The 14,353-nt window shown below is 52.3% G+C and overlaps 1 protein-coding gene across 3 annotated transcripts in view; it reads right to left on the reverse strand.

Moving 5' to 3' along the window:
- NVL (nuclear VCP like) overlaps positions 1 to 14,353 on the reverse strand; it is a 114,886-nt gene that overhangs the window by 12,597 nt on the left and 87,936 nt on the right. For 2 of the 3 annotated variants that reach the window (XM_011228917.3, XM_034666593.1), the window contains one exon: positions 10,719 to 11,037. The exons of the other annotated variant lie outside the window; for it this stretch is intronic. In XM_011228917.3, the coding sequence (XP_011227219.1) occupies positions 10,993 to 11,037 (45 nt within the window). In that variant the 3' untranslated portion in view covers positions 10,719 to 10,992. Of the gene's footprint in view, positions 1 to 10,718; positions 11,038 to 14,353 lie in introns of those variants that run through there. 3 annotated transcript variants of the gene reach the window in all.

Consider the following 14,353-nt stretch of genomic DNA (forward strand, 5'->3'; position numbering starts at 1 on the left):
AGGGCCCTGTGCAAGGTGCTAGGAGGAGCCCCAGCTGTGTGCTGGAGCTTTGAACTGTGTCCCCAGAAACACAGGCTCGAGCCCCAGGCCTCAGAGTGGGACCTGGCTGGCCACAGGGTCATGGTGGACGCAAGTATTGACAATGAAGTCATGCTGGAGTACGGTGAGCCCCACGACCGACAGAACTGTGGTTCTCATAACGGCCCGTGCCCTGGGACACGAATACACACGTTTTCATGTGGCCACACAAGTCCTTCTAGAAGAGCGCCCCGCAAACTCGGGTCTGCTTTATCTCCTTCACGTGCACATCTCTCTCTGAGGCCATCCTACTCACACCTGCTCTGCGTGGTTACAGCTCCTCGCATCCCCCACGCTCCTGTTGAAGCATAGCGAGCTCACCGGCTCAGAGCTTTGCCCCTCACCTTTACTGGGCTGCCAAGGGGCTTGGGGATGCAGGGAGCATGGCACGAGGTGGACAATCCCAAAATGGGGTCCTGGGAAGCTGGTTGGCAGCCCTCAACCCTTCTTGATGAAGACAGTTGGTCCACAAAATCATTCAGGGTCAGAGACCGAATGTGCGTGTCCTTAGCATTCAGGGTTGGAGCCCTGGCCCCATCGTGGTGGTATCAGGGCCCCAAGGTGGGACCCGTGCCCAAATTAGAGGGGAGGTGCCAGAGCACAGAGAGGAGGCTGTGAGCCCCATGGCAAGGAGGCAGCCACCTCTAGCCTCAACATGAAGCCCGCCCTGCCGCCTCCTTGGTCCTGGATTCCCGGCATCCAGCATGGTGACTGGTAGCCTCAGTCATTGAAGCCATCCGGTGTGTGTCTCTCTGTCGTGGCTGGAGCGGACGGAGACAGACCACATGGAGTAGCACACGTGGGAAAGTCCTGGGTGTTTTCACCGACGGCAAAGGAGAAGATTAACAAAAACAAAGCAGGGGCGTCTGGGTGGCTCAGTCAGTGAAGTGTCTGCCTTCAGCTCAGGTCATGATCTCAGGGTCCTGGGATCAAGCCCCACATCAGGCTCCCTGCTCAGCAGCTCCGCTGCTCCCCCTTCTCGTGCTCTCACTCAAATAAATAAATAAAATCTTTTTAAAAAATGAAATAAAAAACAGACAAAAAAGAAACTCCATGAACTCGAGTGATCTGCCCAGTGTGCTCTGCTGGCCATCAGCCTCACATGGCTTCCGGGGTCAAGCTTCAAGAAGGGGATGTCCCAAAAATCGGAATGGCCTGGCAGGCGGTCAGGCCAGCCTGCAGAGCTGTGAGTGACCTTCCCGAGAGTGTCCCTGTCAGCAGTGCCTCCAGGTAGGGGCGAGGCAGACGGATTTGTCCCGAGGCCCCTCCTCCTCCTGGAATGATTGTAGGAAAGGAGGCAGGGGGCTGGGTTGGGCAGGGCAGGAACATGAGACTGACTTCATGGGGAAGTGACGCTAACCTCTAATCAGGGACAAGACCACCCAACCCATCCAAGGAGGCAAAACGTCTGGGGACAAACGTTTGAAAAATGTTTACAGTGGTGGTCTTTGAGAATGGGATTATGGATGGCTTGAATACCCTTTTGCCACCTTCCCGTCAATTTCTAGGAATTCCTGTAGCCACAGGAAAATAAATGGCACAGAGTCCTCCGCGCAGGTATGACAGCACTCTCCCGCTCCCAAGCTGGTCACTCAACCCGGCCCCGGACTTCCCCTTCATTGAGCTGACCCACAGCCAGGACTTCCGAGGACTTGAGCCTCTCTCCTTTGATGAGTCACCACTCCGCCTTGTGACTACATTTGGGGCATTATTTAAACCCTAGACCTTTAAACTTCCCATAATTGTGCTTTGTTTCCTTGAAGAAAGGGATTTTCAGCGGGTGAGACTTGCCCGGCTGCCCGTCTGGCTGTAGCCAACTCCTGTACGCTTCAGGGTCACTTTCCTCCTCTGCTAAGCGAGGACAACAGTGACACCGCCCGCCCAGGAGTACTGGGAAAACCGAATGGGTTAAAACTCGGCCACAGGCCGACAGGAGTGACAGGTGCAGAGGCCTCTGGGGGCATGGGTGGGACAGACAAACACAGGACCCCCGACCCGGCCGCCCCGAGCCCCTTGGGGGGCTGCACAACAACCAGGGGCAGGCTGGCCAGGCGTCACTCTTTTTCACACTTCTGATGACGAAGCTGGTGGAACTCCAGGAATAGGTGGGCAGCTTTTCCTCCCTAGACTGGGGGGCCCCTAGTCTCTGAGGCAGCGTGGGGCTGGGTCGGAGGTCACACTCAGAGCCCGCACAGAGAAGGCCCCGTGGTTCCTGCTGCCCAGTGCACACTCCCTTGTCCGACCCGTCTGTGCACAGCAGCACACTAGGCCCCTGCGGCCCCTGCCCGCTCTGCCCCTGCCCCCGCTCGGCGTGCTGTGTGTGCTCGGGTCACCCCCAGGAGAGGCCATGGTGCCGGTGGGGACTTGGGTTTTGCTCAGAGCAGTACTGCCAGCAACCGGCACCCAGCCCGGCTCACAGCTGCCAGTCAATAAATATTTGTTGAACAAATGAGTGAAACCTCTCCTCCCAGTTAGGTTTCTGCCTTCAGTTTCTAATTCCAGGCAACGGTGGCCGCTGCCGAATCAGGAGGCCTCCCCCTGGTGAACTTGGCTGATTTTCATCTGCTGTGGGAACCTGTGACAGGCCCCGCAGGTAGAAAGAGACTGGAATCATTCATGGTTGGAGACCTGAGATAATTCCCAAAGTGTCTCCTCCTTTTGAGCTTTGTGACCTGCCAGGCGGAGGCCAGAAGGGCTCCTGCACGTGCCACTTACCCTGTCCTGCTGAGCACGCGGCCCCTCCAGCTCCTCTGCCCCGAAAACCAAGGCCCCGTTGAGGGCCCATGGGAGCAAAGCTCAAAGGCACATGGGCTCTGCAAACACCTGACATGGCTTCAGGGGAAGGAAAAGCAGAAAAGCGAAGGGACAAAGGCATTGTTTGAGCTAAAACGACTCTCACAGAGATCTCATCTTGCGCAGCAGGCAGGCCCTCACGTGTCCACACCATACGATCCCCTGCAGGCCAGCGCATCTGCTCTGTGAGTCAGGGCCGGCCGGGGCCCAGCTCTGCCAATCCTGCTTTTGCTCTCTGCTGGGCTGAGGCGTTCCCCGCACACGGAAAGTTGGCTCCGTGACTTAAAGCCTGATAATCACCTGCCTCAGCCCACTTGGCCATGTTGTTTTTCCCAAAAGCAATCCCTGAATCCCTGTTTTCGTTGTGAAATATGTCATAAATACAGGAAAGCACGGAAAATGTATACGTACAGCTTAAAGAATCTTAACAGAAACAGAGCGAGGGTGGCGGCACAGGGGATGCCAGTCAAGGGTACAAAGTCTGCGTCCCACCATGAGAACGACGATGCTGTTATGCAGTGCCCAGGCTTATTAACTATCCTGTGCCGTCTGCTTACAAATTCAGGACGGTACATCTTATGTCAAGTGTTCTTATCACAAATAAGGAAATTAATTAAGAGGGCGGGAGGTGATGACAGATTTATGGCACTGACTGTCGCAATGGTTTCACAGGTGGGTACTTATCTCCAACCTCATCAAGTTGTATACAAATATGTCCAGCGAAGCAGAACACGCCCCCCAGAGGACCCCTGAGCCGCCCTCCCCACAGGGGACCATTCTCCCAACTGTTGTGGATCTTTCTTTTTTTGAAGTTCTTCATGAAAGTTTTATTGAGATCTCTGAGGAAAGCAGAAATCAAAATCATTTTGAGGAGGGAGGAACACAGTATCTTCTAAATCACTGCAAATGTTTCTTATTTATTCATTCAGGGAATTTCTTCCAACAACTATCAAGAAATTTTTTTAAGATTTATTTATCTGAGAGAGAGAGCGTGAGTGAGCAAGGAGGAGCACAAGGAGGTGGAGACAGAAGCTCAAGCAGAGTCCTTGCTGAGCGTGGAGCCCGACGCGGGGCTCCATCTCATGACCCTGAGATCATGACCTGAGCCGAAACCAAGAGTCAGCACCCAGGTGCCCCCAAATCTTTTAATTAGAAAACGTTTTTAAAATAGTTGAGGGGCGCCTGGGTGGCACAGCGGTTAAGCGTCTGCCTTCGGCTCAGGGCGTGATCCCGGCGTTATGGGATCGAGCCCCACATCAGGCTCCTCTGCTATGAGCCTGCTTCTCCCTCTCCCACTCCCCCTGCTTGTGTTCCCTCTCTCGCTGGCTGTCTCTGTCTCTGTCAAATAAATAAATAAAATCTTAAAAAAAAAATAGTTGACATACAATGTTATATTCATTTCAGGAGTAGAACACAGATTCGAGGATTCTATACGTTCCACAATGCTCACCGTCGGCCATTGCAGCATGTTGTTACGATGTTACTGACTGTATTCCCCACGCTGTGCGGTGCATTTCCACAACTTACTGGTAACTGGAAGTTTGTGCTCTTGATCACCTTCACCCAAACCATCAGTTTCTTCTCTGCATTTAGGAGTCTATTTCTGTTTTTCAGATTCCACATACAAGTGAAATCATGTGGTAGCTGCCTTTGTCTGACTCTCTGCACTTGGTCTTACGGATGTGTGGATCTGCAAAAAACCTACAGTTCCGTTTCAAAAAGCCGAGCAGGTCCAAACCTCACTTTGTAGGGCCCTCATGCCCCATCGGATGGCCAGTCGCCACAGGTCTGGCTTCAGTCTCCTTGGGGTTCCCCAGGGGCCCCCCAGAGGCACATGGTGGGGCACTATGTGAATTAGGTATTGCCTCTCCGGCTGCAAGATGCTCAGAAGGGAGTGGACTGCTCTGGCCTTTCCGCCTCCAGACTTGCGCTGGCTGCCAGAGGCTGAAGTCCGTGTGCTTAGGTGCTTAGAAAGCGAGGTGCTTAGAAAGCGAGGCGCTCACTGCTCCAGGGAATGGACAGAAGAGGACAGAGAAGTGGGCCAGGCACATGGTGGATGTTCTGTCTTCATGTTCCAAACACGGTAGGAGGTGGTCAGTTGCTCTGTGTTCATGACCTGTGACGACCTGTGTTCTGAGCTCCTGCTGCAGGCTGGCCGGGCTGCCTCCCCACAGGCCCCCTATCCTCCCTCCTGGGGCCAGGCTCTCTGTCCCCAGTCTTCCATTCCTCGGTTTTCTCCCTACTTTGGTAGAGCACATCCTGATAGTTTCCTGAAGGGTGGAGGGTGGAAGGAATGGAAGTAGAAAACACTGCTTGAGGGTGGTCTCCCGGGGCTGCCCCAGACTCACCACCCCTCCCCAGGGGCTCCCGGAAGAGGGCCCACCGCTGGGCTCAGGGTTGCAGAAGACTAGGAGGGTCAAGTTCATGTCTGGAAGAACTCAGGTTAGTGTTGGCCTGCTCGCGGAAAACCTTCAGGAAGACGTGGATGGCAACCCCAGGACCTCTGCATGGGCACTGGTGCGGGGGTTCATTCAAAGTCTTACTGCCTGGAACCTGGACATGAGACCTGGGTGTCTGATGCCCTCCACAGGATATTGTGGCCTTAGGGGGTGTGTGAGCTGTTTCTGGGTGCTGAGGAGGCCAGGTAGGGAGTCCCGGGCCCTGCTCCGCTCTCTGGGGCGGAGGGACATGGCACTCAGGCCGGCTCTGTGACCTGGAGGAGAGGCACTGGAGCCACAGCCCATGCGCTGCTGGGGGTAAACCATGGCAAAAGCGATCTTAAATGGGGTCCAGATGATCACATCCCCCATCTCAAGACTGGCAAGCTTCTGTGGTCACCTGAAAACATGCTGGCCATGCGTTTCCACCCTGGGCACCACTAGTGTGTGTTCGTTACCTTGCAGTTCCTTCCCGCAGCTCCCCACCTTTAAACTGCGAGGGTGGGGCTCTAGGGGTCTTCCCTGGGGTGGGGAGGCATCAGGATCGCCTAAGAGAGTGTGTGAGCAGGGTTCCCCACACCCCACCCAGGGACTGTGATCCCACCCAGGGAACTCTGAGCCAACCCGTCAGCGGCGAGGCCCAGGTGGCGTGTTTTTGAAAAACCTTGGGTGATTCTTATGTAACCCAGAGTTGAGAAACACTGATGGATGATTCAAAGGCCTTTTGTGGCCTTGGGAAACGGCAGGTAATATTTTTCAAGACGAAATCCACAGGGCTGTGGCGCGGGATGCACTCAGACCCCCGGGGGGCGGCCTCGTGGGCACGTGTCCTCCAAAGCCTGGAAGACACAAGCTGGCTTCCCACACTGCTGCAGAGAGGTGGACGCCTTCTTTCCTGTCCCCGGAACTACCCATTCATTCGCCTGATTCCTTCGATCTTTTACTTCGCAGGCTGAACAACAGAGTCGCTGTTTCTTTGCCTCCACCCTCTCCATTTAAACATCACTTAATTAAAATACATATGGATTAAATGATACATTGTCTCAGCTTCACTTCCAAGTAATCCAGGGTGGGGAGCTGTGGCGGTGGACAGGTGGAGGGAGGCTGGCCTCGAGCTGATGGGCAGACAGGCCAGGCACAGGGCACTCTTGGGGCACCCTTCCATTTGGACCAGGTAACCCACAAAAACAGCAACTTGCACATGGTGCTGTTCTTTTATATATATATTTGACAGTTTCCACTAAGGAGGCAAATCATACATTTCACTATATCCTCACGGTTCCCATGAGGGAACCACAGTTCCCTTTGTGGTTCCATGTTGCCCTAAGAGCTCGACCGACAATTAGCTCTTCAGAAAGACCGGACAGCCATTTAAACCCTCGACTGTTGTGCACAACCTCAGAGTTTACGGAATGGGTACTGCCTGAGGCTTCCAATACTAGTTGCTTGAATTCAAAAACATGTTACCCATTATTTTATTTCCTTATCTATTTTTAAAGATTTTATTCATTTATTTGAGAAAGAGAGAGCGCATAAGCAGGGGGAGCGGCAGAGGCAGAGGGAGAAGCAGGCTCCCCGCTGAGCAGGGAGCAGGGAGCCCCACGCCGGGCTTGATCCCAGGATCCTGGGATCATGACCTGAGCTGAAGGCAGACACTTAACGACTGAGCCACCCAGCCACCCTAATTTCATTTTTAATAAGTGAATCTAAGCTGGACTACAAACAGTGTGGCAATCGAGGGTTGGAAAATCTGATTTAAGTTCTTTGTAAACTGGGAAAAATCAAGGAGGTAACTGAAGACCAGCAGACATGAAACAGGTACCCAAAAGTGCTTGTTGAGTTAATTTGCTTTGATCCCCCTTTCAGACAGGGCTTTTTACCTTGAAACACAATTTTCTTACGTGCCACAGCTATTTCCTTCACTCAGTATCTGCACTTCTAAAGCCCCCCGTGATGGTGAAACTCATTTTGCTTTCTACACTATTAATTCTGAGAAAGTTCGAGCCAGCAAAACTTCCTGGAGTCTCAAAAGAGGACCCCCTGTCCACTCACCAGGCTCACTCACTCAGTGGGAGAGCAGGTGCTCCTGCCTGCACAGGAGAAGGTAATTAGAATTTTGGTGTAAGACATCGTCCGTCATCTCTTTTTAAAGCCTTCGGTTTTAGAGAACGCTCACGCAGGCCCAACTCTCACCAAGTTTCTTCTGAGAGCCTTGAGCACACACTCAGGGGCTGAGGGGAAGGGGACAGTGTTTGGGAAGCCCTTCTGACTGGCAATAACTCAGCACCAGATGACACACCCCCAGAGTCCCACGGGCTGCTCTTCGGAGCCACCGGGTGCCCCTTGGGTAGACAGACACCTTGGGTGGAAATGTCAGATCTCCCCCGTGTTCATACTGCTTCCTTTCCGGAAGTGATTCAGCTATGCAACTAAACAGTTACTTTGTTCTTAGTCCCAGTCAAGTGCCACAGATGCAGGGAGGGGTCGGGACGCTGCGTGAAGAACGTGGGTCTCGCACTGGGAGCTGAACCGACGTGGGCGCCACCGGCCAGGACAGCATGAAACTCAGCCCGCACACAGGCTGGAGGGAGGGATTGGGCAAAGCTTCTCAGGAAGTGGTATTTCAGGCCCTGGACGGGCCCTGCGTTGGGTGGGACGAGACACAGGAGGCATTCCAGGGGGTGGAGACCTCCCCAGCCAAGGCTCAGAGAACAATGTGCTTTCCTGGAATGACAGTCCGGGGGGGGGGGTGCGGGAGGACAGGTGCTGAGGGTGGGCTGATGTCACCTCACGGAAGGGCCGTGTTAAATTAGACTAATGAGTTCGTGCTGAGAAGTGACACTGCGACCGAAGCCAAGCAGAACCGAGAGGCTGATGGGAGTTCCCAGCGAGGCTTTGCTGGAGCTCACGCTCCAGCTGGAGGGAGATGCACAGAGGAATGTGGCCTTGGGCCGAGGCCCCAGGGAGAGGTCGGGGGAAAGCTGTGACAGCTAAGCACGTGCAGGTGGGATTTATTAGCACCTGCTCACCCAAAGGTCATGCTTCTCCAGCTGTGGCATGTCTGTTAACATGTTAAATATTTAGCGCGATACTGAAGGCAAAAGCTGGCGAGACGTCAGCACCGGGGTCCACGGTGGTGCAGACTGGCTATGTCCTCCCCCCACGTTCCTGTAAGACGTGCTCCTCAAGGCGCAGAGTCTTCGCCCTTTGCTCTTCCTCATGGAGGCTACATCTCGCGGTCAGGGTCAAGGGACCGAGTCCAGTCCCTGCTCTGTCTCAACATGGTTAATGAGTATTCTGGAAGGGCACCCCTGGTTTCAGTGTCCATGAGATTGGAACGGGAGGCCCATTGGCAGACCGTGGTCAATGAGGAAAGGTAATGGCAGCACGAGGCAGTGCCTGGGAGGACAAGGGAAGGGAAGCTTGCAGAAACACGTCTGTGTTAACTAAGGCCTGACTGCCATTCAGAACTGAAGATGCCTTCAAGGTTTGAGCATGGGTGACCAAGACAGCAGGAGGAAGAGCAGGTGTTGGGACAGAGGGAAGAGAAGCTAACGACCTCTGTTGGAATTTATCTGTTGCAGTTTCTCCATTTTTTAAAAATTTTATTTATTTATTTAAGAGACAGAGAGAGAGAGAGAGAGAGAGAGCGCGAGCATGAGTGGGGCCAGGGAGAGGGAGAAGCAGGCTCCTAGCTGAGCAGCGAGCCCATCGCAGGGCTGGATCTCAGGACCCTGGGATCACGACCTGAGCTGAAGGCAGACGCTCAACCAACAACTAAGCCACGCAGGCACCCGAAGTTTCTCCATCTTGAGACACCCTGTGGTCTTGGAAGATAGAATGTCCTGGGCTGTGACAGAACATGGACTTCTGGCCTCCACACCTAAGAGTTCCAGCGCTGCTGAGCCTCCCTCATCCCCTCAGAGGCAAGGCTCTCCCAGCAGTGAAATCATCTGGCACCGTCATGTCAACAACCCACGCAAGCGGACAGGCCAGAAGCAGCTTCTGTCCCGATGGCCTTGATGGCTCAGAACTCTGAAGCTCACGTTCTCCCAGGAGCGGACAGTGGCACAGGCGACCGGCCAGCCGAAACAGTGCTCACCTCTGCAACCTCCAGTTCTCACACTGACCGGATGCGAGGACAATACGAGCAAAGCGCTCGGTGTGTTAGGGGAAAAACAGGGAGGAAATGAAGGCCAGCTAGCCTCTGGTTATACTCACCTATTCACAGTAGTTAAGTTTTAGATGACCTTCACTTTCAATAGTGATACTCTGTTCTTAATTTTCAAAATGTTTATTATAAATACAATCAGATAAACAATTATGAATTACAGGAAAAATTTTGACATTAAGTTTTAACATTAAAAAAATTTTTTTTAAAGATTTATTTATTTATTTTGAGAGAGGAAGAGAGAGAGACAGAATCCCAAGCAGACTCCACGCCGAGCATAGAGTCTGACGCAGGACTCAGTCTCACGCGCCTGAGATCAGGACCTGAGCCAAAACCAAGAGTCGGACGCTCGGCCGACGGAGCCACCTGGGTGCCCCTATCAATTATTCTTCAAAGTGGCACCAACATTTCTGTAGCATGAGGCGGAGTGGGGAGTGGAAGGAAAAGGAGGCAAGCGCCCGGTGTCTGCGGCGTCCCATCACATGAATGAGCGACGACAGTGAACACAACACAGACGCAGCCCCTGAGAACACAGCGGGAATTGTCGAAGGCACGCAGGTGCGGGAGGGGCTCCCAAGGGGCCAGACGTGGGGCAACCTGAGAGTTGCACGTGCGAGCACAGGACCAGCTAGCTGTGATGGCGAGGAAGGGATTCGCTCGTGGTTTCCAGCGCCTCCCTCTACAGAGAAGCCGCGTGTGAGCAGCCCGGCAGGACCACCCTAGCCCGGGATCACAGGGACCACGTCAGGAGCGGGACAAATTCCGACGGCGCCACTGGACAGGATGCAGTGAGAACACGGCACTCCTTTGTGAAACTCCTGCCATGGTCGTGTAACTGGGGTGGAACCACGAGGACACTGCCAACAAACCACTGAGGGCTTTCTACAAAGTAACCAGGCTGGAACCTTCCAGAGAGAAGTCAGGAGAAGGGAACTGCTCTGACTTCGAGGGAACTCGAGCGAAACAGGAACAGACGCAACAGCTCACTCCTGGCCCTTCTGTCAAGGACGACCTGGGGCAGCTGGAGAGAGAGGCCTGGCAGGAGCCAGGGGCCCACGCGACAGCCATGTCTCTCGGCTGGTTTCCTGCATGTGACAGGGGCAATCAGCAGATCCTGGGGCGTGGGAGACGGTATTTGGTGGTGACGGGGCCTCAGGCTGGCAGAACTTACACTCAGATGGCTCAGGGGAAAAGTTCTTTTTACTGTGATGGCAACTCTTCCAAAGGACAGTCGAGACTATTTCAAAATAAACATTTTATTTAAAAAATGTTATTGGTTATTTTAGTTGAGCAGTTAAACGTCTCTCTTGTTTTTGAAGAGAAGGGAGGGTGTTCCCACGCCCGGCTAGGCAGCCAGGAAGAGTCTTTGGCTCTGACCGGACGCATCAGTCTGGGATAACACGCGCATTCGGGGCCCTATCCGCTTCGGGTCGCAAGTGGGCAGCTCAGGGCGAGTGGGCTTCTTGGCCGGCCGGACGCACTGGCCTGTTCCGGGGCCCGCCGTCACTGGGGTCACTGGCTAAGGGACCACTGCAGACTTTCATACATCACCTGGTCCTGAGAACAGGGGACAAGACAGACACAGAGCTGGTGAGTGTGATGGGGGCTGATGTCCCACCCCCAGGCCCGCACAGTGACCGTGACTGGAGGTAAGGTCTCCAGGGAGGCCGTGAAGTTATAACGAAGCCAGCAGGACCGGCATCTCTGCAGAAAGACGGATGAAGAACAGGCAGGCCCAGAGAGGCCGTGTGAGGACATGGGGAGCAGCCTCGGGAGAAACCAGCCCTGCTGACACTCGACGAGGGACACCCAGCCTCCAGCCCTTCCACCTGCAGCTCTGCCGGCTTTGGAGTGTGGCCCGCCTGCCGTGGGACGTGTGATCCCGACTCCCAGCTGCCCCCACATCAATCCCCGTCTTTCTGTCACTGCTGTGGGGACCAGCATGATGGACTGTCTACAGAAGTTATGTATTAGGGTCGGCTCATGTACACTATCACAATGTTTTAATTATTGAGGCTTTTGGAAAACAGATCGGTGTTTTTAGCACCCCCCCCCCCCCCCCCCCCCCCCCTACCGCCNCTACAGTTTTCCTGATCCTGCAGTTTGCTTGGTTTCCACAGAACTTTCGGTCGCCCCTGTCTGGTCTCCAACACAAAATACGCAAAAATTAAAAGACCACAGAGTAGAGCCATTTAAATGATTTCGAACAACAACAAAGGTGCTAGCTCTGAAGTGTCTACCGAGCAGCCTGGGGACACACGCCAGAAAGACAGCCATGTTCCCCGACATTTGGCGGTCGCGGAGACATTCACAGAAATGCACCATCGCTCCCAGAAGCGGCCACGATGGGCCCCTCCACACCATGAGGTCTGTCCAGTGTTCAAAGGGGACTTTACGACCATTAGCTTTTATTCTAGGACGATCCTGAATCAGATAAAGGCAGAATGGATGTTCTCTCTGCAACAAGTCAGAACCCTGACCAGAGGGCAGGGCGGATTTTCCATTCACGAGGGAAAGTCATTTCCTGGACTTTACTTAATGGTCACCTCCAATTTGAAAGATGGAAATGAAAAACAAAAAAACACAACTATGTACTTGTTTCAGTGATTTTTCAAGTTTTCTCAGTTTCAAAGGTGAAAATAAAATAGGAATTAGTGAAATGCTGAATTAACTCTGAAATAGGATAAAAGCGTCCCTCTGTATATTAGTATTAGTCTATAACCAGGTTAGAGCAATTCCTTTTTTAGAGTAAAATAACTTCTTAAATTACAAACAAGATTTATCGTAGAAATATTAGAAAATACAAATCAGCAGAAAAAATTAATCCTCATTTCCAGAGATAATTATTATTACTATTTTGGTCCTCTGGAACTTTTAAATTACTATTTTTCAATATATATATATATATATATTTTTTTAAAGATTTTATTTATTTATGCGACACAGATAGAGACGGCCAACGAGAGAGGGAACACAAGCAGGGGGAGTGGGAGAGGAAGAAGCAGGCTCATAGCAGAGGAGCCTGATATGGGGCTCGATCCCATAATGCCGGGATCACGCCCTGAGCCGAAGGCAGACGCTCAACCGCTATGCCACCCAGGCGCCCCTCAATATATATTTTTAAATTAAAAAAAAATTTTTAATTTATTTTGTAAGTGATCTCTACACCCAACGTGCGGCTTGAACTCACAGCCCCGAAATCAAGCGTCGTGCACTCCACCGACTGAGCCAGCAGGCGCCCCTCAATATTTAATGTTTTTGAACAAGGAAGACCACATGGTGCAAAGTTCAAAGAGGACAAAGGTCCCCCAGGCACCAGTCTCTCCCCACAAGCAGCTGTCACTGGTTTCATAAGTAACTGCTTCATGAGGGTCAGTTAAGGAGCCACATAAGGAAGTAAAGCTTCACCTTGATGTCATGCCTTATTTTTAAAAGATCAATCAAATTAATAATTATTCAATTATTCAAACAAATTCTTTTTTTTTTTTTAAAAGTTTTTATTTATTTATTCGACAGAGAGAGAGACAGCCAGAGAGAGAGGGAACACAAGCAGGGGGAGTGGGAGAGGAAGAAGCAGGCTCATAGCGGAGGAGCCTGATGTGGCTCGATCCCAGATCGCTGGGATCACGCCCTGAGCTGAAGGCAGACGCTTAACCGCTGTGCCACCCAGGCGCCCCTCAAACAAATTCTTATTCAAAATTCATACTATGCCCATATCTGAAAGAGAAGTTGTGGTTTCTTCTTTAAGTTTTTCAGAAATCAAATATTTAAAGATTCATGATCACCAAAATATGAAGAAGACTATGCTAGTACTGAGTGTCACTAGGACATACAGGTAGCCTTCCACAGTGTGTGGTATGACAGGTGCAGATACGTTTTTAAATCAGTTGATCCCTTTTAAGACAAGTTACGTGTAAGCCACTTTCTAACACTGATGGGATCAAGTGACCAGGTTAATACGTGTTCTCTGTGCAAGAGCCCCGTCTCCCGCGATTTTTCTGTGAGTCTAGCACAGGGCCTGGCACGCACACAGCAGGTACTCGATACACGTGACGAGTTGGATCTTAGGTAATCAGTTAAAACATAGCTGGGGGAAGGGAAACTCTGACTTGAAAGCTGTTCTCCTCTCCTCTCCACTCACTTGAGGAGTGTCCATGGGGCGGAAATAATCCGGGAAATGAACCATCTACTCCTGAGTGTGGAGAAGAGAATGGAAGAGCTGTGGGCACTGGGTGTGAAAAACATGCCGCCAACGAACAGATAAACAGGAGGGTTGTTCTGGGGTGGTTTAATAGAGGAAGCAAAGAAAAAAATCCGACTGTCTGAGTGAGTTTTCCTTCCTGATGGTAGAACAACGCCAGAGTAAGCAGAGTGAAAAGACTGTAACGTAAGATAATAAATATCTGGGAAAATAATCTCAAGCTCTTAATGTGGACTAGTAGCAAAGCCGGCCTCAGGTCTCCAGGGTGCAGGGAAACCAGCACCGGGAATTAGCTGCGCTGTCTGTAAAGCTATGTACAGGCGGGAGACGGGGAAGGATGACGCAGCCAACATGCACGTCTCTGGATTCTGGGAAGCCACTGGCGGAGGGCCCAGGCTTTTGTGTCAGGAATCTGTCCTCACAGACTGCCAGCCTATCAGGTCCTCCTGGGACCAAAGAGGACGCGGCCACTCATTAGCAATTAGGATGGGCAGGGATCTCCAGGTGGAGCCTAAGGGCCCAGCCCTGCTGGAGTGGGAGCTGGATATGATGGACAGAAAAAGACAAGGAGTGTCTGCTCACTGTTGACACCCCAACCTCAACCAGCTACTGAGGGTTTGCTGGGCCAGGTGACGCATTTCTGCATTTGGACTCTAAGAGCATGCCGAGTAT

This window comes from Ailuropoda melanoleuca, chromosome 8 (assembly GCF_002007445.2).
Source record: "Ailuropoda melanoleuca isolate Jingjing chromosome 8, ASM200744v2, whole genome shotgun sequence".
Classification (NCBI taxonomy): domain Eukaryota; kingdom Metazoa; phylum Chordata; class Mammalia; order Carnivora; family Ursidae; genus Ailuropoda; species Ailuropoda melanoleuca.